Genomic DNA, 27,312 nt, shown 5'->3' with positions numbered 1-27,312 from the left:
TTTCTTTTTTTCCTTTTGGAAGTTCCGCGTGATCTTCGAGCACTGAAACCGCTTCCACGGAGTCAGGCGCCCTAAAGGCAGCCCTGCGCCCATGACGTAATTTGAGCGCCGACGCAGGAAGGACCCCACTTGCTCTGGCATCCGCTTTCGTCACTGTCTCAGCTGAGCGGCGCTGGTTGAAGGGGGCACGTGTGCTGCTGAATGGAGCTGGTCGCTGGTTGTTACGAACAGGTCCTTTTTGGGTTCGCAGTACGCCCCGAGCCAGCTGCAGGCGGCGACCACGAGGTGAGAGTGCGCGCCGGGAGGGACCGCGGGAGGAGGGGCGCGGGAAGGTCTGGTCGGGTTCCCGCACGGCCGTGGTAAGCACATCATCACAGGTAAACACACTGATCTCTTAGGGATTAATTGATGAATCAAACTCAAACGTATAATTTAGCTTTTTAAAACCTGGAGTAGGCATTCTCGTAAAACGAGATCATGTTTGTTGGGTTTAGTAGACATTCTGGCCATGGTGCAGGAAGGAAGCTGGCAAATGAGTCCGTTGACAGCCGTGTACGCGTTCAGGATTTAAAGAAAGAACAGTTCGCTCTTTTACTGAGTTTTTGTCCTTGAATTTGACACAGTGTTAGGTCTGGGTCGGGTTAAACCTCTCGTTGATAAAGTGTCTCCGGTTCATTCAGTGTTTTTGAACCCTTACCACGGAGCCGTTAATTGGTAGTGGAGGTGCAAAGAAGCCAAAGGAATGGGTACAGCGCTAGAGAGCTTGCCGACATAAGGGCAAAGGAGACAAATGCGTGGAGGCAAATTAGAACAAAATAGAAGTATTTTTACTGGATGTGTGAGCAGAAAGGTTAAGTAAATTGCCGTTAGTCAAACAGATAGGACGTACCCAGGATTAGAAATAAGATCTCTTAACTTTTAATCCAGTAGTATTTTTCCCTAAGCAAACCTAAGTATCTCCTAGAAACCCATTCTTTTCAGTACTTCTTTGTGAAAAAGTCAAGGTGTCAGTCTTGAATTAACCAGAAAACTGGAGGGATATAACTTGAATAATTACTTTGTTTGTTTGTCTCCTCCTGCTTATTAATCTTTTTGGCTGGAAGGTGCCATCTCTTGAATCTTAAAGATGATGCTGTTGTGTTCTCTTTGTAATAAAGTCACCACATTATTCCAGACACGTAGTGGTCTTCCCAGCAGCCTCCTGAGGCAAATACAGTTATCCCCACGTTACAGATAAGGAGCCTGAAGTTGAGATAGGTTAAGTGACCTGCGCAGTGCCACACAACTAATATTGGAAGACCTGGGACTCAAGTCCCTAGGTGTCTCTGAAACATGAAGCTCTTATACTACCCGCTGCTGCTTCTAAACCGAGACAGACCAGGGCTCAGATAATCAACATTCCTTCTGTAAAGTGCACAAGCAAAGATTGTCTTTGATTTATGGTCATAGCAGCCCCTCAGGAATATTGTGCCTTTACTCAAAAGAGGCTCCCTTGGTCCTGATTGATGGAAGGACTGTCTGATGCTGTAGTTATTTAGAAATTAACTTGCAATGACACATCTTAAGTGTGTTCAAAGAAATCTGATGGATTCTTCCTCCGTGGTTTGATTTGCTAATACTCCTTTTTTAAAAAAACTTTTAATGTTTATATTTGAGAGAGACAGAGTGCAAGTGGGGGAGGAGCAGAGAGAGAGGGAGACAAGAATCCCAAGCAGGCGCCAGGCTCTGAGCTGTCAGCACAAAGCCCGATGTGGGACTCGAACCCACGAACCGCGAGATCATGACCTGAGCCGAAGTCGGACACTTAACTGACTGAGCCACCCAGGTGCCCCAATTTGCTAATACTTCTTGATGCGTCTCCCTCAGTTTGAGGTGTGTGTATGTATTCAGCTCTCTTATTCCTTGCACTCAATGAGTTTCACTTATTTTGTCCAAAAGTTGCATATCAATAAGCATAGAGTTCTTGAGATCTCATCATTGGTCATTCTCTAGGGCTTATTTTAGTACTAATGGAGACACAGTGTTTATCCTGCTTATTTTTCTTTATAAGACTTGTCATTTATACTCCTCTCTATGTGATACCATATTTATTTACAGTTTGTCTCTCCCACAGGGATGGCAGTTACATTAGAATTACGGCTTTCTTTTCTTCACTGTTACATATCAACTGTCCAAAATGATGCCAAGCACATAGTAGTCATTTAGTATTTGAACGAATAAATTCAAATCAAATCTGAACATTTGAATGAATGAATAGTGAAGTCTCACCTATAAGTACATATATGAAGGAGTTAAGGATTGGAATAGGACCTTAAAGTAATCCGGTCTCCATAATTGTTTTGGAGTCTTGATTGCCTTCCTGTCTCCTTGCTGCCTGCCTTTTTTAATTCTCAGGGTCTTTGTTTTTCTTAGTCTGCTATCCTTGAATAGTTTTTTTCTCAATTTGTAAGTATCCACTGGTAGTTTTCATGGATTGTGGAACCACTTATGTGTTTCTGGAGAACTGTGATGTGATTGTGACACTGATTGCGTGTTTTACTCTTCAGCAAAAATGGACTCCTGTGGCTGACTTCACTCACCATGCCCACACTGCCTCCTTGTCAGCAGTGGCTGTAAATAGTCGTTTTGTAGTCACTGGGAGCAAAGATGAAACAATTCACATATATGACATGAAAAAGAAGGTAGACCATGGGGCTCTAGTGCATCACAACGGTAAGAAAAGTATATCCTTTAAGACAATGGTGAGGCGTCATTACTTGACAATTTGACTTGAGTTGAACAATTCATTAAGTGCCTATTACATGGTAGATTCTGTGCTAGGAAATACAGAAATGAAAAAAAACATGTCTTTTGTTTTTAAGTTCTTCACGGTCCATATTGAGAGACAGAAAGGGGACACTTAACTGCATCTGGGGGGAGTGGGAGGAAGCAGAAAGTTCCCTAAAATGACATCTGACTGAATTATCTTAGAAGAGAAGTGCCAGTTGTTAGCCAGGTGAAGTTTTCAAGGTGGGAGAGAGGGCATCCCAGGCAGAGCAGGAAGTGCACGGAGCACAGTAGCAGCCTCATGCTGATGGCTGACTTCGTTGAGGGAGTACCACGTACCCAGCAGTTTGCCAGCAAGGTACAGTTGCATCTTTGGCTTCCTAGAAGAGAAAACCAAGACTCAGGATGTTTTGTGAGTTGCCCATAGTCACAAAACAGTGGAACTGGAACTCAGACCTAGGTCTGGAGCCCATGTCGTTACCCACTGGGTGCATGGGGACCTGTAAGCAAGTCAGTATTACGAGAAGGTTAGAACGGAGGTTAAGGTGATTGGGGAATTAGACAGGCCACGTCCTGGATGGTCCTTGAGAAGAAGAGGTTAGGGATTGAATGGTAGGGAGGGGCGGTGTGGGCTTGAGGAAAGTGCTGGCACCTGGCATACAAGAGAGATGCTGACCAAGGACAAGCAGAAAGACTAGTGAGAGTCTGCCTGATTGAAGTTGGAGGCTGTGGCCCGAGTAACATCCGTTTGCACTAAGCTCGAAGGCATTTTTGTGGGGAGCAGAAAGTTACCCGGTGCCCATGCAACAGAAGGATTGATTTACAAAGGATTTTGATGAAAGATGGTTTAAGTTGTCAGTCTAGAGAAAATGGGGTGTTAAGGGCCTGCAGATCTCTGAAATAAAAAAGCAGGTGGAGTGAATGAAGGGCGCAAGAAGGGGCTGGTGAAAGGTGAGGTTGCAGGCAGGGAAGAGATTCTTCAAGAGTTGTAATGTGGAGCAGCTCTAGGTGGTAACATGTCCTGGGTGTAGGTGCGAGGGACTGAACTAGAGAGGAAGCAAAGGTCACTGGAGTGGAGGTCAGGGCCTGGTGATTCTCCAGTCATGCTTGGGTTTTCCACACTGGTGGTGAAGTTGTCCAGGATAGTGGTAGGATTTAGGAATAGGAAGACTGAATAGGTGTGTGTTTTTTCCAGTATTGAACATTATTCTGTTTTTATTGTATTTTCCCAAGGCACAAAGAATGAGGTTTAACACGTGTTCCAGGAGAAGGGAAATGGAAAGGAAGAACTCAAAATAGTAGAATGAGATATGTGCTTAGTTTGGGGAAGCTCTGCTCAGGTTGTTGATTTCCTGCTATTAAAGGGAGATAAGACAGCTACGCACTGGTTTCTAGCAGTAATTTGGAGTGTTCAGTGTCTTTCTCAGATGGTCCTTAGCTACTTTGACAAGTTTTTGCTTTTCAACAGAAGCTAGACTTTGAGTGAGTTCAACATATGTTCTTTTTCCCTTCTGCCTCCTATTCCCAGTTCCTACAAGAAAGTCCTCTCTCCCTTAGGTGTGGAAGAAATAATTTAAATCAATCTGGTCTGCCTAAAGCCATTGGTACAGGTGTTGCACAATAAGGATGGGACTTACTTAGAAGGAGTTTGGATGGGGATGAAGTACGGTTCCTAACTTCCTTTATTCTTTGTATAACTCCTGTTTATCTAACAGTTGGTAATAGATAAGATCTTTACCAAGGTAGGAAATAAGTTGATAGAAAAGAAAACGGGCAAAGGTGGCTAAAGACTCCCACTTTGATAAGGTTGTATGTTACCCCATATATTTGGGGACGGGGCTGGGCGGTGTGCAAAATTATATTCATCAGAGATCTTTTACTCTTTCCATATAAAGGACAATGTAAAGGACTCACCAGGAGGTGGCGGGTGAACAACAGTGACCCAAGGGTTCATATTCTTATTTGAAAAGGACAAGATAGTAAATATTTAGGCTCTGCGGCCATATGGTCTCTGTTTTGATTGTTCAGCTCTGCTGTTGCAGTGCAGAAAACAGCCATAGACATTTGGGAACTGAACAAGCAAGTCTGTGCTCTGGAAAACTGCATTTATCAAAACAGGCCACCAGTCAGATTTAACTTAGAAACAGTAGTTTGTTGACTACTGAGCTATAGGAAGAGTAAGCTGATGGACACAAGCTTTAAAGGATAGGGAGTTTTATTTGAGGGTCAGGGTATCATACGTTGTCCATATACAGGGACTGCTTTTGGGGGTCAGAAGAATGCTGGGTTCCTCTATCATCTTAACCTCCTTCCAGCGAGGTTAATATTTGAGGGTATGAAACATGTTTGTCTCTATCTCAAGAGCTGTAGAAGAAATTCATGGGAGATTCAGGTTTTAATTTTTGGGCAGAGGGGAGTGGAGTTGTTTGTGAAGAAGTTGAAAAGCTGTAGGAAAATTTGTGAACCATGCAAAGGAGATTATAGAAGGCATAGTTGAACAGTAGAACAGTTTATAAAATTGTGTTAATAAATTCTTTGTGTTTTAAGATTTAAAAAAAGTTTTAGTTATTTTTTTAAAGATTTTATTTTTAAGTAATCCCTAAACCCATTGTGGGGGCTTAAACTTACAACCCCGAGATCAAGAGTCATCTGCTCTACCTACTGAGCCAGCCAGGCGCCCCTGTAATAAATTCTTAGGACAGTGAATGAAAACTGTAGAAATCAAATAGAAAACAGCTCTGGAGTGATAATAATTGGATTCTGGATGATTGGGTAACTGATTAGATTGGGTAACTGATTAGAAAGTAATAATCATTCCTCTCTTCTCTTTCAATAAAGAAAGAAAGGGAGGGAGCCAGGGTGCCTGGGTGGCCTCCAACTCTTGATTTTGGCTCAGGTCAAGATCCCAGGTCCTGGCATCCAGCTGCATTAAGTGTGGAGCCTGCTTGATGCCCCTCTCTCCCACTTGTGTTTTCTCTCTCTCTCTCTCTCTACCCCCCTCTCTCTCTCTTAAAAAAAAAAAAAAAACCCACACAAAGCAAAAACAAAAACCAAAACAAAGAAAAGGGAAAGGAAAGGAAGAAGTCATATGGTTGTATATCTTGGTTTGTTCCCCAAATTAGCTGGTTTATTAGTTGGTTTTGTTTGACTTCTGCTCAAATAATCCTAGCCAGCCATCTCCTAAATTTATGATTCTGGACCCATAGAGCAAGTAAATGAACTGATTAGCTCTAGTCTGTATCTACAACTAGAGAAATTCTGTTGAAGGTATTTGCACAGCCTTGAAATTGTATGTTCTGATATGAGAAAATTAATTTCTTCACCTAAGACTTTAAGGTTTATTTCACTAATGCTGATGTTAGATTTTTACCTACCACAGCATAGCCTTCAAACCAGAAATGGAGTTTGCATTCAAAGTGAACATTAAGTTGGTCTATTTCGGTTTTTCCACAGGCACAATAACTTGCCTGAAATTCTATGGCAACAGGCACTTAATCAGTGGGGCAGAAGATGGAGTCATTTGTGTCTGGGATGCAAAGAAATGGGAGTGCCTGAAGTCCATTAAAGCTCACAAGTGAGTCTAGCCCTTTCCCATTGGTGGTCTCCAGGTACCAGTCAAGTTGGGGGCTAACTGTTGGTTTCCTTGTAGAGGACACGTGACCTTCCTTTCTATTCACCCATCTGGCAAGTTGGCCCTGTCTGTGGGTACGGATAAGACATTGAGGTAAGTCATTAATGCCAAGAGCATCTTTTCTCAGTTGTGGTCTTTGTTCTCCAAGTACAACAGCAGGAACCTAACCATCAGGGTATTTTTTACTACAATAATTAGATACACTTCTGTCTTGTGTCCTGGCTGTCAGCTACTTAGAGATACTGCAGTACAAGGAAAAGCTGAAAGCCAGTGAACCTTTTCATGACGGTAGAGGAAAAAAAGGACAGACTCTGTGTTCAGACATACACATTACATCCCAGTCATTCATTCGGAGTTGGGAAGCAAAGAGGATGGTCCTAAAAAGCCATGTTTTAAGAGGTGAAACCTTTTGAAAATATATTAAACATTTTAAGTAGGTGAAAGGGGTGTGGGAATGGATGCATTAATCTTGCTTAATGGTAAATATTTCCAGTGTTGTTGTAAGAAACATGACAGTTCCAAATAGCGGCATCCGTAGTAAATTGTCATTTGAGTAAGTGTTCATTACGCTTACCTTTACACCTAGTAAAAGTTACCATGCCATAAGTGAGCTTCCTGTTTTGCAGAACATGGAATCTTGTGGAAGGAAGATCAGCATTCATAAAAAACATAAAGCAAAGTGAGTACTTTTATTTGGAATGTTTTTTATAACTTGATGGAATATGAATGTAGACACACACATTGTTGTGTGCATGCGTGCTCACCTTTGTTTCCCCTGCATGATGGTGGTTACCTCCTAGAGCAATGCTTTGGGTTACTTTTCCCATTTTCTTTTTTTTCCCATTTTAGATTGGGATTCTTGTTGTGACTGTGTCACCTACCAGCTCTCCGACCTTTGATGATTCTTTAATCCAGTTTATTTTCTAAAACTTAACTTGCAAAATATGCATCAAAAATTTCTTATGAAGGGTAAATAGGACACTGGATGTGAAATGCATGGTATAGCTATTTGCTATTTTTGTTATTACTCTGATCATTGTTTATGAAATAAAAAAAGCTTTTTTTTTTTTTTAACTTGCAGATGCTCACATAGTGGAATGGTCCCCAAGAGGAGAGAAATACGTAGTTGTTATGCTGAATAAAATCGATATCTATCAACTTGACACTGCATCCGTTAGTGGCACCATCACAAATGAAAAGAGAATATCTTCTGTTATGTTTCTTTCAGTAAGTGATGAGAAATCAGTGGTGGAATCTTAGTGTATATGATGATGGTTGCAATTGTTGATGACATTCCGGATATTCTTTTTCTCTCTTCTAGGAGTCTGTCCTTGCAGTGGCTGGAGATGAAGAAGTTGTAAGGTTTTTTGACTGTGATTCACTAATGTGTCTCTGTGAATTTAAAGCTCACGATAACAGGTATTTTTTTTTTTTTCCTTGCCAGTCTGTATGTGTATGTGTGTATGTAAGTGTAGAGTCTCCAGTAAGTGTCACGTATCCAATAGTTTCATAAGGTAGGGTGCATTCCTACATATATATGATTTCTGGAGTCTGAGAGGATGGTAGAAATGTCTTGGCCTTAGTGCAAAAGTAGGGAAGTTGTCATCAGGACTAGTGATTTTCACAAGATGTTTTTCCAATAATATTAGGCTTGGGGCCTAAAATCAGTCATATTTGAAGAGGAACAAAAAAAAAGATCTTGAGCTTTGCCAGGATCTCTCTTGCCTTTTATTTTATTTCTCTTTTCCACTTCTCCCTGTGCACACTACTTGTTTTCCTGTAGGAGAAATATGTGACAGCAATGACTACTGTTTTATGCCAGTCTTTCTTACCTGTCACTGCTCACTGTATCTCTATGGGTAGACACTGCCGTTCAGAGTAAACGGCTAAGTGACTTGGCCAAGGTTACCCCACTGTTGGGTGCTGGAGCTGGGATCCAAACCCAGTCCTGTCTGCCTCTGCTTTTTCTTTTTTTTTTTTTTTTTCTTTTTTTCTTTTTGGGACAGAGAGAGACAGAGCATGAACGGGGGAGGGGCAGAGAGAGAGGGAGACACAGAATCGGAAACAGGCTCCAGGCTCTGAGCCATCAGCCCAGAGCCTGACGCGGGGCTCGAACTCACGGACCGCGAGATCGTGACCTGGCTGAAGTCGGACGCTTAACCGACTGCGCCACCCAGGCGCCCCATGCCTCTGCTTTTTCTACTACAATTTTGGGAAGGGTGATAATGCACTGTTCTACTTTAATGTGCTTCATTTACTTGTCCTTTTATGTCTTAAGTAAGTCCTAGTTTTTACTTTCCAAATAACAATTTTTAAGAAATCTCTTGGCAATACTCAAATACTGCAGTGTACCGGCCCTGGTTTTCCCCTGCATTAGGAAGTGTTCATTCAAGGCCATGTCAAAGGTACTTAATAACACTAGTACACTTAAGCTAACACTTAGGATATTTGGCTGTTTATTCATTTAGCAAGTATTCACTGAGCATCCATTAAGAACTGCACTTAGTGTTTAATGATGAATGGAAAAGACAAGAAGTTGCATTTAGTGGCTCTAGTAGAGCAACAGACAGACGATGAACAAGTAAGCAGGTAATTAGAACAGGAATAGAAATGTGTGCTTTAAGAATAACAGACATAACTTGCACAGTTTGATCCAGAAAGGGGGAGGGGGTAGGACTTGAGAGGGGTAAAAGGGAGCCGTTTCTGAAGAGACGAGCGATGGCACGCAGTCACCTGAGGGAGGAAAGAGCTGGATGTATTTTAACAAGAGATGGAAGAACGTTGTGACTAGATCAGAGTGAGCCAAATGGTACATGGCCTTGTAGACTGGTGAAGAGTTTAGATTTTAGCTAAGGGCCTTTGTAGATTTTTTGTTTCCTACTGTGGAAAAATGTAAAGGCCAATAGACCAGTTTAAGGAAGCAACCCCCATAGACCCACCACCCTGCTTCAGCAGTTGTCAGTTTATGGCCAGACATGCTTTATATATACCCCCATACCCTTCCTCCTCTCCTGTGTTATTTAAAAAAAAAATTTTGGGGGGCGCCTGGGTGGCTCAGTCGGTTGAGCACTGGCTTCCGCTCAGGTCACGATCTCACGGTTCGTGAGTTCGAGCCCCGCGTCGGGCTCTGTGCTGACAGCTCAGAGCCTGGAGCCTGTTTCGGATTCTGTGTCTCCCTCTCTCTCTGACCCTCCCCCATTCATGCTCTGTCTCTCTCTGTCTCCAAAATAAATAAACTTTAAAAAGAAAATTTTTTTTTTTAATGTCTGTTTTTGAGAGAGAGAGAGAAAGAGCCAAAGCCATGATTGGGGGAGGGGCAGAGAGAGGGAGACACAGAATCCGAAGCAGGCTCCAGGCTCTGAGCTGTCAGCACAGAGCCCGACATGGGGCTTGAAACCACGAACCGCGAGATCCACCCAGACACCCGTATCCTGTGTTATTTTAAAAAAGATCCTAGTTTTGTAGGATTTTAAGCCTGGGACTAACATGATTTGATTGATAGTTTTAAAAAATTGTTAGCAAAAATGGAAGCAGAGAGACCAGTTAGGCTCCCTGGGAATCCAGAAGAACAGGGGTAGTGGCTTAGACTAGGGTGGTGGCATTGGAGTGGGGGTAGAAACGGGTGCGTAGGAGGAAGCCCGTGGTTCGTTTCCGTTGTCTTACTTGGCTCTTCATACTGAACTTGGAGTATCTTGAGGTGAAGGACTTTAAGTATCTTTATGTCATTTGTGATAACCTAATTACTTATGGTTATCGTGATCATCTTTTCAACTTTTTCTTAACATATGGTTAATAATCCACTTTATCTTAGAACTTAGACCCTGAAAATGGCGCACTGACTGATGGGGATGTGAAGCACAGTTCTATTTTAGCACCGTTCCTTGAGCAGTTTGGAAGCACTTGAAACATTGAAAAATCGAGAGATTGTGTGCGTAGAAGCTCTACAATGCTATTGTACTATCTGGAAGAAAGGATCCTTTATGGTATTAATATTTCTATTTTAGGATAAAGGACATGTTCAGTTTTGAAATTCCAGAGCATCATGTTATTGTTACAGCATCAAGTGACGGTTTCGTCAAAATGTGGAAGCTTAAGCAGAATAAGGTTGGTGTCTTAGCACAACGTGAATGCGCTTTAATGCAAGTCTTTATTATCGGTATTGTTTTGAGTGAAGTGAGGTGGAGTATTTTCCAAAGGTCATAAGGCAGAGATCTTTAAAAAAAAAAAACCTGGGATCTCTTCCACGCATGATTGATACTCACAGTTTTAAAGTTAGGGTTCCAAGAGCCACGGTGGGGGTTGGTGTTTTGAGTCTCAGCTGGCAGGATACGAGAACCTGTGCTTTTTCAATCAGAGAAATGCTGCTTTCTTCTCTTTTGTGTGTAGATTGGTGTTCTCTGTAAGATTTTGTTAGATAAAAATGCTGCCATTACTGGGGTGTCTGGCTGGTCGGTAAAACACGTGACTCTTGATCTCAGGGTTGTGAGTTTAAGCCGCATGTTGGGTGTGGAGCCTATTTAAAAAAAAATACTGCCATTACTAAAAACTCAAAAATTCCTGATCAGTAATCTTAGAATAGTTTTGAACCAGATAAGTGGAAAATTAAATCCCTTTAGTGGTCTCACTCTTAACAGATTTTCTTGTTTTTACTTGTTTTGCTTGGTTCTCTTATAAACCCATTCTACAAATGTGGTTTGTCGAGTGTGTGGTTTGTGCAAGATTCTTTGTTAAAACCTAGAAATGAACGAGACACGATCCTTTTCCTTGGTGAATTTACAATTTCTGAATATTCAGAAAGTGCCTTGCGAAGGGCATAGTCAGACCAAACATGGATCAAGATAATGGAATTCTTCTATTTTATTCTCAAGAAAATATAGTAAGTTTTAAATTAAGTTCACTCAGGGGTGCCTGACTGACTCAGTCAGTAGAGAATGCGACTCTTGGTCTTGGGGTTGTAAGTTTGAGCCTCACGTTGGGTGTAGAGATTACTTAAAAATGTAAAATAAAACCTTTGAAAAAAAGGTAAGTTCACTTGATTATGGAAAAAGAAAAGTATTTAAAATTCCCCCTTGTTAAGAATTCTTCTTTCTTCTGTTTTAGAAAGTTCCTCCATCTTTACTCTGTGAAGTAAAAACTAATGCCAGGCTGACATGCCTTGGAGTGTGGCTAGACAGAGTGACAGACACAAAAGAAAGCCTTCCTCCGGCTGCAGAGCCTTCTCCTGGTAAGTGAAAGTGATTGTTTTTTAATAATTTGTTAGCTCTTGAATTGTTGAGGTGGAGGACATTCAGATAACTTCACTTCATCATCAGGTTGTGTTTATTTCAAGAAGGAAAAAGCAGTCTTTAAATGCACTGTCTCGGGGCACCTGGGTGGCTCAGTCGGTTAAGCATCCGACTTTGGCTCAGGTCATGATCTCACGATTCATGAGTTCGAGCCCCGTGTCAGGCTCTGTGCTGACAGCTCAGAGCCTGGAGCTTGCTTCGAGTTCTATGTCCCTCTTTCTCTGCCCCTCCCTTGCTTGTGCTCTGTTTCTGTCTCTCAAACGTAAATAAAATATTAAAAATAAAATAAATAAATAAATGCACTGTCTCTTGTGTTTTAGTAAGTAAAGAAGAGTCCAAAATCAAAAAGGAAGCTGGCAATATAGTGCAGGAAGAAGAAAGGCAGTCCAAAGCTAATACGAAGAAATGTGGTTTAACTGATGACAGTAATAAGCCAACGAAAGGAAATACCCTGGTGTCAACCAAGAAGAGGAAAGTGGTAGAAATGTTGGAAAAAAAGAAGAAAAAAAAGAAAATATGAGTGATACAGTCAATCCCACATTCCTTCTATGAGAAAAACTTATTAGATGGAATCATTCTTTTCAAATGTGCCTGCCTCCCCTCCACGAGTAAAAGCTAGAAATTTCTTCTTTTGGAGAAGATGTACAGCTTAAAAAAACAGACAAACACATTTAGATGTTTTCTATTTTTATTTTTTATTTTTAACAATGGTAAAACAATTTTTGGTAGGCAGTGTTCTATTATATATTATATATCGTGATATATAGTATGTTAATGTGTAATATATAATTTTTACCATTGTATAAAGCAAATAAAGATCTTAAAATATTTAGTTTAAAATATGCACAGTTTTGAACACATTCTTTACCAGAGATGGATAAAAAAGTTGTTTTTCAGATTTTTCTCCTAAATGGGGGAAGAATAAAACTTAGCCTTCCTTTGGCTTCTTCAGATGATTCTAGTACTTTTAATGCAGATTTTGATCCTTTTCGTAACCAAGGTATAAAAAGATTTTCATACCAGTAAGTATATATTAAGACCAACTCAAAACTCATGGACACGTAAAATATGTATGCATAAAGTGTATGCTTAAATTCAGGGCTATGTCCTTAAGAAGGTTCTTAGATTGCCAAACCTCATCAGACTACTCTGCTTCCACGCTGTGGATGAGAAGATAATTGAAGGTTTGGAAAATGACATTTTCAGGGTATGTTGTTTTTTTTTCCCCCATCTGTTTCAGGCCAACAAAAACAGTCATTTAGTTAATCCAATAAAGATAATGTTAAATTCAGCCTGTTAATTATAATCTTGTCATCTCTCTTCCTTGCCCACCCCCCCCCCCCCAGTAGATTCCTGGGTATTTTGAAAAGACACATTAATAGAGGATTCATAGATGTGAATTAGCTGACCAGATGTCAAATACCTAAGGCTGACAGGGGAATCCCTCCTGTTCAGGCAAATTAAAACATCAAGCATTTGGGCACTGGAATTGCCACTCACTTCACAGGAGGAAATCATCTAGGAAGTGAGCCAGAATCCGTGTCTGACATTTCAGGCTACCTCCTCGTTAACTTCAGGCCTAAAAACAAAGATGAATATAGATTTGGGTTTTTTTGTTATGTTTTTGTTTAAATAATATTTTTTAGAGCAGTTTGAGGTTTGTTTATAACGAAAGGGAGAAGGTGCAGAGATTTCCCATGTACCCGCTGCCTCTACCATGCACAGCCACACCTGATATCTACATCACTCATTAGAATGGTACACTTTTTACCAGGGATGAACCTACACTGACGTGTTCGATTCACCCAAAGTTCATGGCTTACCTTGGGGATCACTCTTGGTGTTGAACACTGGATGGGTTTGGAAGAATGACCTATTATAATCCACAGAGCATTTCCACTGCTCTGTAACAACTCTTGTGTTCTGCCTGTTCATCTCTCCCCTACCCAACCTTCCATGATCACTGATCTTTTTATTGCCTCCATAGTTTCGCCTTGTCCAGAATGGTACGTACTTAGAATCCTACAGCACTGTATCCTTTTCAGATTGGCTTCTTTCAGTTAGGAATATGCATTTAAGTCTCTTCTGTGTCTTTTCATAGCTTAATAGCTCATTTCTTTTTAATGCTCAATAGTATTCCATTGTATGTGCCACACATTACCACTCATTCACTGCTAGAGGACATCTTGGTTGCCTCCCAAGTTTTGGCAGTTACGAACTTGCCATAAACATTTGCAGTTTTGGGGTGGATGTGTTTTCAACTCCTTTGGGTAAATACTAAGTAGTGTGACTAATGGACTGCATGGTGAGTGTATGTGTAGGTTTGTGAGAAACGGCCATCCTGTCTTCCAAAGTAGCTGTACCATTTTTCAGTCCAGAACATTTGTCAGTTTTCTGGATCTTGGCCAATCTTGTGTGTAGTGGGATCTCGTTATTTTAATTTGCATTTCCCTGAGGACCCACGTGGAGCTTTTCCTATGCTTATGTGCCATCTGGATATCTTTGGCAAAGCGTCAAGCTACTTGGCCTACTTTTTAGTTAAATAGTTTCCTTACTATTGAGTTTTAAGAATTCTTTGTACTTTAGGGGTGTCTGGGTGGCTCAGTTGGTTAAGTGTCCGACTTCAGCTTAGGTCATGGTCTCACAGTTCGTGGGTTCTAGTCCCACATCAGGCTCTGTGCTGACAGCCTAGAGCCTGCTTCAGATTCTGTGTCTCTCTCTCTGGCCCTCCTCCACTCATGCTCTGTTTCTGTCTCAAAAATAAATAAAAATTGTGCATATGTATGTACACACCCACACGCACGAGTTCTTTGTATTTTGGATAGCAATCCTTTATCAGATGTGTCTTTGGAAATATTTTTTTCCCTGTCAGTAGCTTGTCTTCTCATTCTCTTGATAATATTAGCTTTTGCAGAAGTTTTTAATGTTAATGAAGCCTAGCTAATCAATTATTTCTTTCACGGGTCATATTTTTGATGTATCTAAAAAGGCTTCACCATCCCCGAATGTCATCTAAGTTTTCTCTTAAGTTTCTTTATGGGAGTTTTACAGTTTTGCATTTTCCATTTAGGTCTGTGATCCATCCTGAGTTAAGTTTTGTGAAAGATGTTAGGTCTGTGTCTAGATTTTTTTTTTTTTTTTTTTTACACATAGATGTTCAGTTCACCATTTGTTGAAGAGACTATTTTTGTTTTGTAGTATTACCTCTGCTCCTTTGTCAAAAATCAGTTGATTGTACAGTTGACTCTTGGACAATGTGGGTTTGAACTGTATGGGTCCATTTACCGATTTTTTTTCAATAAATACAGTATTGTAAATGCATTTTCTCTTGTGTTTTCTTAGCATGTTCTTTTCTCTAGCTTTATTGTAAGAGCACGTATATAATTCACATATAACATACAAAATATGTGTTAATCAACTGTGTTATCAGTAAGGCTTCTGGTCAGCAGTAGACTTTTAATTAACTTTGAGGAGAGACAAAAGTTAATATGCAGATTTTTTGACTGCTTGAAGGGTCAGGGCCCATAACTGAGCTGTTCAAAAGTCATCTGTATTTGTGGTGGTCTATTTCTGGGCTCTCTATTCTGTTCTGTTGATCTACTTGTCCTTCCCCTCTATGTACAGTCTGCACATAGTCTTTGCCATCTACATGTCAAATTATCCACTTTGATACTTGTGTCTGAGCAGATTCTCCTCCCAGATTCACTCTTTCCCAATTCAGAATGCACCATGTCACCTATATCTCCCCCTCCTTTGTTCACTAGCCCTGTGCCAGGCGCTACCCTAGATTCTGGGTGCTGAAAGGAAAAGTGTGATCCCAGCCTAAAGGAAAGTTGGTAAATAATTACACATTACGTGAACAGATCTGCCTGGATGACTCTCCTGTAGCCTGAAACCTTTTTGAGCACCCCTCCCTTCTTTCCTTTTGTTGAACCACACCCTTAAGTATACCCTCGGTACATAACATCCTTGATCTGCCCTGCAAATATGACTGACACATACCTATTTTTTTTTTTTAAGTTTAAGTTTACTGATTTTAAGAGAGAGAGTGTGCGAGCAGGGGAAGGGCAGAGAGAGAGAATCCCAAGCAGGGTCAGCGCAGAGCCCAGCATGGGGCTCGAATCCATGAACCGTGAGATTATGACCTGAGCCTAAATCAAGAGTTGGACGTTTAACTGAATGAGGTGCCCAGGCACCCAGTTACTTAAAATTTAAATCCAAGTTAGTTAACATACAGTATAATAATGGTTTCAGGAGTAGGATTTAGTGATTCATCACTTACAATAACACCCAGTGCTCATCACAAGTGCCCTCCTTCTTGTCCATCGCCCATTTAGCTCATCTTCCCAACATCCCCAAGCAACCCTGTTTGTTCTCCGTATTTAAAAGTGTCTTATGGTTTGCCTCCCTCTGTTTTTATTTTTTTCCTTCCTTTCGCCTATGTTTGTAAGTGAAATAAGTCAGAAAGGCAAAGATATGATTTCACTCATGTGGAATTTAAGAAACATACCTAGTCTTTAACATCCTCCTCTTGAGTGGTCCCTCAGCACATACTCTGTTGCAGGATTTTTTTTTTTTTTTTTTTTTGCCTCAATACCCTGGGGTTTGTTGTCTCGGCGCTTTGAAGTATGAAGAAGTGGACACAAAATGAGCAGCAGGCAAAAGTTTATTCGCGTAGAAGATTAGAAAGTAAGACTAGGGGGCGCCTGGGTGGCTCAGGTCATGATCTCGCAGTTTGTGAATTTGAGCCCCGCGTCAGGCTCTCTGCTGACGGCTGGGAGCCTGGAGCCTGCTTCGGATTCTGTGTCTCCCTCTCTCTCTGCCCCTCCCCTGCTCACGCTCTGTCCCTCAAAAATAAAAGTTTAAAAAAGTTAAAAAAAAAATAGTATGAAATGTCTCTTTATAGACGGGGGCATTTGGAGGTGAATACCCACAATAGGTAAGGATCTTTGTTTTATAATTCTGGTCAGCCCTCCCTTCCCTTCCCCCGGGTTCCTTCTTAGGTCCTCCCCTTATTGGCGAGAGAACTCTAGGCGCTGGGTTGTCCATTCCTGATTGGCTCGATTCCATTGTACGAGGGGTGCTATGTGGCCATATCATTCCTTGTGGGTCATACCTTTTATGGTCTTTCACAAAAGACCTACTTTTATAGGTCTTTTGTGAAATTCCTGAGGGGAACCTGAGAGGGAGGAGGTGGTGACTATTACATTCTTAAGAGGAACCGTACGCCGGAGGGAGTTTTTCTGTGGTCAGATGCTCCCAGCATTGTCCCAAAATATGTGTTTCCACACCCAGGGACCTCCGGTCCTCACCTTTCCCTCTCTGCCCACTGAATCCTATCTTTTCCTATCATACTCCCTGCCCCTGGCACTCGAAAAGCAAGTCTTCGGGCGACTGGGATCCAAGAGACCTACTTGTCTTGTGGCAGCCAAAGGAACACTCCGTCCACAAGCCCCCTACTAAGGGGCCATTTCTTGTCAAGCTAGACTTGTCGGTAAGAGAGACTTAGCTGCGAGACACAGAAAGCTCCTCTGGCTATTCTAAACAGAGGGCACGGGGCTGGAGTTTTAACAAAGACACAGGTGTGTCGGACAGAAGAGAACCAGAGCTCAGAAAGGGAGAGGGTGCAGTCAGGGCCATCCCTCCGTCTTGTCTCCAACTCCACGTGTTGTCTTCACGCTTCTCTCTGCAGACCAGCCTCTCTTACTCCACATCTGTTCTCACTCAGTCCATGCTCATTGAGCAGCCGTTGTGTGCCAAGCACCGTTCCAAGCGCCGCATAAACATCCTTCTCAAAGAACGTACGTGCTGGGTGGGAGGACGATTGTGCAGTCAGTAAGTTTTACAGCATACTGTATGTGGAGGTAAGCGTCATGGAGAAAAATAAGCCGTGGAGGGAACTGCGGAGGGATTGCAGTTTTAACCCAGATAATCCGGGAAGGCCTCACTGAGCAGGTGACCTTTGAATGAAGACAAAGGAGGTGAGGAAGTGAGCTGGGAGATGATCTGGGGAGAAGCTCTGGGCTGATGAAGCAGCACGTGCAGGTGCTCAGATCAGAGGTGGGCGCGAGAAAGGGGGCCATTGGAGAGATTTGAGCATAAGGATGACACAACGGACTCATAACAGGAGTGCTCTGGTCACTGTATTGAGAACAGACGAAAGGAGTTAGGGCAGCTCTGCCATTTATTAAGGCTAGTGGCCGTGTCCCTATTAGGTAACCTCTTTCTCCTCTTGTGTTTGAAAGCAAGAGATAATAAGAGTCTCTAGTCCAAGGGTTGGTATGAAGATTAAATGAGTTCATCTACAGAAAGCACTTCATGCAGTGTCTGGCTTACAATGAACGCGCCGCATGTTTTCTTTCTGATAAATGAGGTCCCAGAAGCATGTGGCAGATAGGGTGGGTTGAGAACGCAGGCAATATTTTTTCATAACCTCAGTCATCAATTTCCTGGGGAAAGGTTTTACTGATGGATGACGGTCCTCTTCAAAGCTACAAAATACATCCTGAACACCTAGACACTGGTATTGTAGATCCTCAGTAGACGTCAGGTGAAACACTGCAACCGGGAATTTGTTTTTGACATTTTTGTTTTGGGATTTCTTAATGTGTGAAGTCACACATGAATGAGGTTCCAAAAAGGGTCAAATAATGCTGAAACTGAGGCACTATTCCTTCTTCTTCACAAGCTCTTCTGTTTTGGCCGACGGACTTTACTGCTCTGGTTATGTGCGTGGCTACGTTTGTCTGTCTACCAAACATGGTCTGGACCCCAGGCCTCTGTGAAAGAAACAAACAGAAACAACCTGTTAAGAAGCCCCAGTGACCAGAGGACTAAAAACTTCTCCCTCACACGATCTTGGTCACACTCCATTGACACATTTGTGGCTCAGGGGTTCCTAGCTGAGAACTGAGCTATCTACTAAAATATGTTAATGCCAATGAGAAACGTTACTGAACACAAATCGTTAATTTGGTTTACTCTGTAACTAACTGAAACAGAGCAGAGAGCCAATGTATTTGACAATAAATTTTGGGACTACACACAGAGAAATGGGGTGTGCTACGGGTTGAGGAATGACGAGGCAATACAACATAAAGGTGAGGGTGTAGGTTTTGAAAGACCTTACTTCAAATAACAGCTCTACCAAGTACTACGGTTGTAGGTAATTAACTTAATCCTCTGTGGTTCAATTTAAGTCTAAAGGACAGGGGTAAGATCATGGTGGTGATAACTAAGGTTTACGTATACACCTGTATCGGGAGGCGTGCATCCCTAAGTCCATTCCGAGGTGGTTAAGATAGGTCCCGTTGTTGGTTGTTAAGCGGAGTCTTCCAGTAATTTGGTGAGGATCTGGCATACGAGAATTATCAATGGTTCTTCTTAGTCCTTATCTGCTTTGGCTGGTAAGAATCAGCGATGGTAACCACAGGGTTCAGTTTGGGTATCTGAAAGGTTAAGAGATGTTGCAAGTGAAAAGTTTTTGTTTTGGAAGATGCGGGAGCTGCGATCTCCTTTTTTTTCACTGAAGACTGTATTTATAAGATTTATCTACGTTGATCCTTACAGGGGCTGAAGGGGAGAGAGACGTCAAGGATAACACCCAAATTCTGGTTTACAGCGATTGAGTGGTCGCGCAGGAAACGCAGGGAAGAGAGGCAGCTCTGGAGAGGGAGTGGAGATGATGTTTCGTGGACACTGGCGCATACTGCGGTAGTAGGAAATTATATTTCACTTATCCTCTCCCTTCCTTTAAGTTGCTTCTCAGATAATAATAAAGCCACATTATTGTCTGGCTTGTGGCCACCAGCTCTGCAGGAAGAAAGTAGTTCTTAACCATGGCAGGCAAAAACCGTGATTCGGGAAGTGAGAATCCTTCCGGATGGCATGCCTTTGGTTTACACCAGGAAAACCTGGCCCAGCCCGCGAAACCACTTGCGAAGACCCGACTCAAATTCTGGGTTTCAGGCGGGCTGCTGGCGAGCCGAGCTTCGAAGGCCGGTCAGCACGGCCGGAGCGACAACTGGAACACCCACGTAGGGACTCCGGGCTCGCGCCGCGACTCTCCGCCCCACCTCCCGGACGCAGAGCGCTCGCCTCGACGCTTCCTCTCAAGCCCCGCCCCAGGCGTCTCCCGTTCCTGGAACGCATGCGCGCGCCGCGACACCTCCCCCTCAAGCCCCGCCCCATGCTCCTCCCCACCCCTCGGCCCTCGGGACGCAGAGCGCGTCGCGACGTTTCCGGCGGGGCCCGGACTCCCACGCCTCGCCGCTGGTACCCCGCGGTCGACCGGTGCAGTCGTAGGGGAAAGAGGTTCGGTGCTTGGGAATTAATTACTATTTTATATCATTTTGACTTGTTTGGGGTTATATAAGAGGCTTTGCTGCCGCCTACTCGTTGTCCCCCAGATCCAGGCGGGGGCTTTAGGCTGCGTCACAGTTTCCTTTCTAGCCGTGCATTTTCTGCTTTCCTTAAAGTAGTCGTGAATCTTGCAGAACCCCTGAGCTCTGGAGGCCGGTGCTTACCAGTGTAGCGTAGCGGTGATTAGTTTCCTGGGGGTTTTATTGCTCTTGCTGCTTGAAAATCTCGCTGAGTGCTACTTGCAATTAATGACTGGCACAATTCCAAGTAGCCCCTGCCCGACAATTAAAAATTTAAACAAAAGGTTGTATTGCTTTCAAGTTAAACCATACCAGATGCATTTCTTTGCCAAGAGCGAAGTGTTCCACGTTAATTATGATTTGGACTTTCCTGTATTTTACCCCTCTCACCGTCCCCAGTCTAACAAGAGTTAGGAATTGGATGCAAAATTAAATAGCTGTCTGAAAGTTTTGCACATGCTGACTTTCGAAATAATTCAGTTCTTTGGGCAGGAGTGGAAAGGGGTAACTGAAATAGTCGAATTAAGGTTACAGGAGATAGTTAGTTTCCGATTCAGTAATAATTTGGTTAGCTGATGAAAAGGTAAACTTATCACCTGGACAGAGCTGGTCCGTGAATTTTGCTGTTTCCTGTGGTCCTGTGCTATTGGAATGGAGGTTATCACCACAATGGTTGGTATCTGCTCAGCATTTACTAGCGGCTAAGCACTTTTACTAATTATTTTGTTTAATGCCCACAGCAGCTGTAGGAAATTTGTACCATTATCCTCAATGAAGGAAACTGAGGCTTAGAGAGGTTGGGAGCTTGTCCATTACTTCTTAGCTGCTAAGGAGTGGAGCTGGAACTAGGATCCACTTCTTTCTGACTGCTAGAGAGACGTGCTGTTTACCACCTCTGATCCAGTCCCTCGTTCCCAGGTGCAGCAGGTGTACTCTTCTGTCTGGTTGGAGTGAAAGAGAACAATGCAGAAGGACTCTGGCCCGCTGTAAGTACACAGTGAATGGGAGTAGAATAGCCAAGAACTTCTCAAAACCAGAGCTTCTTTCCTGATCTGAAAAGTGCACTAAGCGTAGAGTGCCGGACAGCCTGGGGAATCGGAGCATTGGTCACGTAGGCCGGGAACCTGAGTTTGAGTCCCGGCTCCGTCACTGACTCCAGGCAAGTCCTCTAACCTCTAGGATTTATTTTCATTTGTACAGTGATATGACTGTTCTGGAATGATGACGTTTTAGTCCCATCCTGTGATTGTGGTTTTTATTTTTTAGACATGGTTGGCACTGGTTTCTTACTCTTTCATTTTCAGAGTGCCTTTACACTGGATTGGCTTTGGCTATGCAGCACTGGTTGCTTCTGGTGGGATCATTGGCTATGCAAAAGCAGGTATGGTTTGTAGCTACCTGACCTCTTAAGATCTTCACGTTGTTGCTGGTAAAGAGTGAGTCCCCGGGGTCCCCAGAGTTCAGTCTTGTTTGAGTCAGGTTTGCTTGAAGCCCTGTAGCTGGAGTGCAGGCTTCTTTTCAGTCCTGTAGCTGCCCCTGCACTTGCTTTCCCATTATCTGGCTGACCTAAGTCAGGCTTCTTGTCTACTCCCTTGTTCTTGGTGTCTTTATCTAAAGATGCCGGGCAGGAGTGGTAGTAGATTGTTATTATCATCGACTACCACACATCTGCCTTGACCCCAGGGTGTTATTATCTCTGTGCTCTTTGGAGTAGGCAGAAACCTCTTTTCTCATCAGGCATAGTTCTATCAGCAAACCTGCTGTTTCTACCTCTTTTCTAGCCTGCATTCCCCACCCCAACACACACACACACACACACACACACACACACACCAGAATTCTTACTCTCCAGGTTTTGTTTTGTTTTAATTCACTGCCCCTATTTCCTTCTCCTTTGGGGATTTGCCTGAGGTTCTGCCTCTGGACAGTTCCAACGCTTGACAGGTTCATCAGGCCTGGTTAGGAGCCCTTCTTTGCTCCCCAGATGCAAGTGTCTGTATATTAAAAAGGAGAGGAATAATGTGACGTTACCCCGACTTCTCCGTAAAATAGCAGATGCCGCAACACATTTTCCTGCTTGAGAGCTCCTTGGTTATGAGCTGTGTTGAGAGAAATTCTCTTGGCTGTTTTCCCCTGGAGGGAAAGGAAATCTGGTGACTTCTGTTAATGAGTGTCTGACGTTATAATGCAGGACTGTTTGCTTCTCTGCAGGTAGCGTCCCGTCACTGGCTGCTGGCCTTCTTTTCGGAAGTTTAGCAGGCCTGGGTGCCTATCAGCTGTCTCAGGATCCGAGGAACATTTGGGTTTTCCTAGGTACGTCTGCTTCCCTGTCTCTCTGGTACAGTTACGTATCCAGAACATTCTACCCAAAGGCTCTGGTTCGGTGGCATGTGGCAGGATCTTCACATGAAGACAGTTTTACTACTTCTGCCCAAGTGCTGGGGAAGTTTTAAAATTGGGAGTGGGGAGAGTGGTGCTGATTTCTGTTTACTTTCTATGTACAGAATGTAGAAAGGTTTTCATGCCTCCAATTTAGGTCTAGCCAACGGAATTAGTATTAAGCTTGTACGAGGCAAGTAGACGTCTTGTAATCATTATGTCTGCCCACTGAAGAGCGTGTGCTTGACCGTTACTGGAGGATCACGTGCCTGGGTGAGGTTTGCCTCAATAGTGCGTTTGTTTGCCTTTGCAAATCACGTGTTAGCCCTTTAAAACTAAGCTGAATGTCTGGCATAGGCCTTGCCTTCGAGGAGCCTTTATGTTGACTGACGCTGTTGGGGTGACTGCGGGGCTGCTGAAGTGCCCCGTGAGCAGCGCAAACAGCAGCACCGGGGAGGAAGATCACTTCTTATCAACGTGGCCTGGGGTGCATTTTCACTGAGGTCTCCCCACACATCAGCCATTCTGCTGGGAGCGTGGACATCTCGCCGTCTCCCTAGATACGCAGAGTGGGAACACGTGCAGTGCCGGCCCTTAGAAGAGTGGTGGGGAGAACAAGTGTGTTGACCGAGTGGCTCGTACAAGTCGGGACGGGTTGGGAAGCGAGGTCGCGGCGGCTGACTTGGGGCGTGCCCGTGGAAGGAGGAGGCGCCCCGCTCTCAGCTCTGCCTCCCAGCTCCCTCGCTCAAGCTCCTGAATGACTTTCAGGCTTCCTTTATCCTCATGTCTGATTCTACTCCTGCTCTCAGCAACTGCCCTCGCTGCCTACGTAAAGGAAAACAACAGTCATCACATGGAGGCTCCAGCATGCCATCATCACCCAAGCCTTCCACCGTGCTGTTTCTCTCTCAAAGGCCAGTCCCTCCACCCACGCTTTGGGTCTCTTCTCCCCACCTTCTTGGGATGTTATGCTGCCAGAGATGTCATCTCTTATTTGTGTTCCGCCCTGCGGGTGAATCCCTCCCACTCATGTTCAAAGGTGTCCTCTCTTACCCATTAAAAAAGAAAGGACCTCTCGTGACCCCGCTTCCTTCTCCAGTTGCCTGCCCTTCTTCTTCCCCTTCAGCAACTTCCCTAAAACAATCCGTTCTACTCCCTGTTTTTACTTCTTCGCCTCTCACATTCTCGACCCCCCTTTTTGTGTCCTTTGTCCATGGAAATAGCTTTCCCTGAGCCTGTCAGTGACCTGGATTTTCAAAATCCAGTGTATATACTTTTAATGTTTATTTATTTCTTAGAAAGAGCATGCGCCTGAGCTGGGGAAGGGCAAGAGAGAGAGAGAGCAAGAGAGCGAATCCCAAGCAAGCTCCACGCTCAGTGTGGAGCCCGACGCGGGGTTCAATCCCATGACCCTGGGATCGTGACCTGAGCTGGGATCAAGACTCAGATGTTTAACCAGCTGAGCCACCCAGGCAACCCGACTGTACATTTTTTAATCCTCATTCTAGTCGGCCTTTTAGCTTTCTCAGCATAGTAGACCAAGCCATTTTCCACTCTCCTGTTTTCCTTCTTATTTTCTCGTTCTCTTTTGTTGACCCATCTTTCTTCTTGGCCATTAAATATTTAAGTTCTTAAGACCTGGCTCTTTGTATATTTTTTTTGTTTGTTTTTAATTTTTTTAATGTTTATTTTTAAGACAGAGATAGAGCATGAGCGGGGGAGGGGCAGAGAGAGAGGGAGACACAGAGTCTGAAGCGGGCCCCAGGCTCTGAGCTGTCAGCACAGAGCCTGATGCGGGGCTTGAACTCTGGGACCTTGAGATCATGACCTGAGCCAAAGTCAGATGCTTAACCGATTGAGCCACCCAGGCGCCCCGTATCTTCTTTATACCGTCTTGCTTGACAGTGTTATTGGGGTCTAGGCCTTAAATTACCATTGAAACGGAAAATTGATTCAGAAAGGCATCACTCCTCCAAGCTTTACTCATAAGTAAAGGTTGTGCGTTTGAAATCTTGTCTCTAGGCATCTGCCCAAACGTAACCTCATGTCCTTACAGATGTGTTTGGTGCTGGTGTTTTCCATCCATTTGGATCTTGTCCTCCTCCCATCTTTCTGTCTCCTTCAGCAGTCAGCCCTATTTGCACTACCTCCAGCACATATCCTGAAGTGTCTCCTTCTGTGTCTCCATGGCCACCGTTCTCATCCCAGTACCCCTCATCTGACCTGCATTCTTGAGGAAATTCTTCAGTGGTATCCCGACATGCTCTGGTTTCCCTCCGGATTGTTCTCCATGGAGCAGCTCGAGTTCTGATTTTACAGTCCTCTTATGTTCATGTATCCCTCTGCTTGGTATGCTTTGATGGCTTCTCATTGCTCCTGGGCTGAAGAACATAGTCCTCCGTATGGCTGTCAGGGCTCTGTGCTCTGGCCCCTCTTCCTCACTGGCCACAGTTGAGCCTTCGGTTCCCTCTCACCACAAGGCCCCACCACTGTTATCCCCTCTCTTGGAATGTGCTTTCTTCCCCCTTTTAGCTCTTCGCTCCTTTTCAGATCTTGGCTTTTTGGTCTTCATTTCCTCAGCAAATCCTTTCCTCATTTTCCCGGATAGGCGGGACCCTCTTAGAGGCCTTTTATGATGGTAGTTTTGCCCTCCAGCACCTAGTGCAGTGAGTGCATGGGAATACATGTAATAGGTCTTCACATGCTGACTAGCAGAGCATACAGTTAAGGTAAATACATCAACAGGGAATAGAAGAAGGCCTACTGCAAATGTGGAAAAAACTATGGTGGAAGAATGGTGGGTAGTGAGGCGGGAAAGGCAGGTTTGGCCCAGATGGTGAGAGCCTTATATTCTAGTCTTTGTACTTAGTCCTACAGGGCGCGGGTGGCCATGAAGCACCCCCAGCGCTCCCCCAGCATGGAGGAGATGGTATGAGAGGGGATCTGGCCCTTGAAAGGTGGGTGGGACATTGGTTCTCCCGTATAGAAGATGTAATGATATTCGATTCTTTCTGTCTTTCCCCTCAGCTACATCTGGAACCTTAGCTGGCATTATGGGGATGAGATTCTACCACTCTGGGAAATTTCTGCCTGCGGGCTTAATCGCGGGTGCCAGGTATTTTCTGTTCCCTTGCCGTTCGTCACCGGGATGGAGTTGAGTTTAGGGCCCCAGATACGCTGTACATTCCAGAATTTACTTGTGTTGGTATACCTGATGCTGGACATCAACCGGAATGATTTAATTTACACACAAATAGGAGAGGCTGCGAAAACAGTAGTTGATTTGATGTCAAAATGAAGTAAGTAAGTTCATGGCTTTGCTGTCACGTTTGCAATCTGGTCCATCCTGGCTCCTGCCTACGTCAGAAGGAGCTTCAGGCAGAGCCCTGACAGCGGCTCTTTCTGTGACTTTCAGCGTGTGTTTCAGATTTCTTAGACGTGTGGGTGTCCTTTATCACTGACCATTTTGTTAAAAGGGAGTTTTGATTGAATCCTGTTGGCTAACTTGAGTTACAAAACTCAGACCAGATTGTTTTTAAAAACGTTTTCCTTACGTGTGATAAAGATACTCTGAGGACAGAATTTTAAAAAATCTGTTCGAAAGAAGATCACTAACCGGACTTCAGTCATAGTTATGCTGTCAGGCATAATGCTTTATAGTCCGTGTACACCAAGGTCAAGAGCAGTAAACCGGGAGACTGGAAATCTACCATTAACTAGCTCGGTGACCCCGGAGAGACCTTGGTCTTTCAGCCTGCAGTTTGCTCATCTCTTTGAATTATTGGCTGTGAGATTAGGAACTCCCAATTCACACGTACCATTTTGAGGCGGGTGCAGGGCAAGGCTGCCCCGTGGCATGTTATTTCTTTCGTGTTTCCAAGAATGAAGGCTCCACCTCTGCCTGCTCGGCCTCGGCGTCTCCTCATGTAGTTGCGAAGGGCCTGTAGTCTTAGTTTCTTAAAAAAAAAAACAAAACAGTCGAGTACCTGTTGTGTTCTTTACCTGATGTGTTTTTGTTTATGTGTTTCTTTTGAACAGTTTGCTGATGGTCGCCAAACTTGGAATTAGTGTGTTGAATAGACCCCATCAGTAGTAGTCATGTCCCAGCTTGGACTCATGAAGATTTTAAAAACTTCTTCTATATCAGTGTATTAAGAGAAGCAAGTGCAGCATTTTCACATATTCTGACATTTTACTTAAAAAAAAAAATGACATTGAACTTTGCAGAAGAAATCATTCATTTCACTACAGCCTTAAAGAGGTGGTAGTTTGTAACCCAAGAGCTCCTTATTACAGTTTGATTCTTGTGTGTTGATGTTCTCTCTTCTTTCTGTGTCTATAGGTAAAGCCTCAAAGGGTAAAACGTTAGGTATCAACTTTGGGGACCCCCAAGCCCCATGCCCTACTCAGAACAGTGTGAAAAACATCTCTTACGAGCTTTAGGGTTTCTGTTCTTTGGCTCATCTTAGAGCACAGACCTACTTTGAAATTATGTCAAATGAAATATCAATGAAAATAAAATTTACCATAAATAATATTTTCTATGGTGTGTTCGTTGCCAGAGTTGTCTAGAACATAGACTGGGATGTGAATCGCAGGAAGCTATAGGAACATGGAAGTGTTCTGTTAATGTTTTATTTAGTAATTATGTATTTTGAATAATTTAAGAACCAAGGAAAGCTATATATGATTTGATTGTACATTGCATCGAAGCTTGTTTTAAAAGTGATCTTTAGTGAGGATTTCTAAGGTTAGGACTGTGTAACAACAGCAACAGAATGAAAAAGAAAAAAAATGAAATTGTGGTTAATTAGCTAACCTATAAATGTGAAACAAAAAGACCTGTGGGAAACTTGAGTTATCTAATTTG

General features: G+C 43.4%; 2 protein-coding genes and 1 long non-coding RNA gene across 3 annotated transcripts; 2 read left to right on the top strand and 1 right to left on the bottom strand.

The window, feature by feature from the left end:
• On the top strand, nt 1-12,715 carry PAK1IP1 (PAK1 interacting protein 1). The gene is made up of 10 exons (XM_030314863.1): nt 1-285; nt 2,547-2,712; nt 6,220-6,340; nt 6,416-6,490; nt 7,024-7,076; nt 7,479-7,624; nt 7,719-7,816; nt 10,402-10,501; nt 11,498-11,621; nt 12,003-12,715. The coding sequence occupies exons 1-10, from the start codon at nt 202-204 to the stop codon at nt 12,200-12,202; spliced, it is 1,167 nt and encodes a 388-aa protein (XP_030170723.1). The 5' UTR covers nt 1-201; the 3' UTR covers nt 12,203-12,715.
• Nucleotides 12,716-16,497: 3,782 nt separating this feature from the next.
• On the bottom strand, nt 16,498-19,768 carry LOC115513597. Its single transcript, XR_003968755.1, has 3 exons — nt 19,250-19,768; nt 18,936-19,130; nt 16,498-18,461 (listed from the first exon to the last, which is right to left on the bottom strand). It is a non-coding gene; the product is annotated as an uncharacterized LOC115513597 (long non-coding RNA).
• A 122-nt stretch (nt 19,769-19,890) lies between these two features.
• Nucleotides 19,891-26,979, top strand: LOC115513596 (transmembrane protein 14C). Its single transcript, XM_030314862.1, has 6 exons — nt 19,891-19,995; nt 20,982-21,049; nt 21,368-21,444; nt 22,275-22,376; nt 25,470-25,557; nt 26,481-26,979. Exons 2-6 carry the CDS (start codon nt 21,027-21,029, stop codon nt 26,533-26,535), a joined length of 345 nt encoding a protein of 114 aa, XP_030170722.1. The 5' UTR covers nt 19,891-19,995; nt 20,982-21,026; the 3' UTR covers nt 26,536-26,979.
• The last annotated feature ends 333 nt before the right edge of the window (nt 26,980-27,312 follow it).

This window comes from Lynx canadensis, chromosome B2, assembly GCF_007474595.2.
Source record: "Lynx canadensis isolate LIC74 chromosome B2, mLynCan4.pri.v2, whole genome shotgun sequence".
Classification (NCBI taxonomy): domain Eukaryota; kingdom Metazoa; phylum Chordata; class Mammalia; order Carnivora; family Felidae; genus Lynx; species Lynx canadensis.
This window is presented reverse-complemented; position numbering and strand designations above follow the sequence as displayed.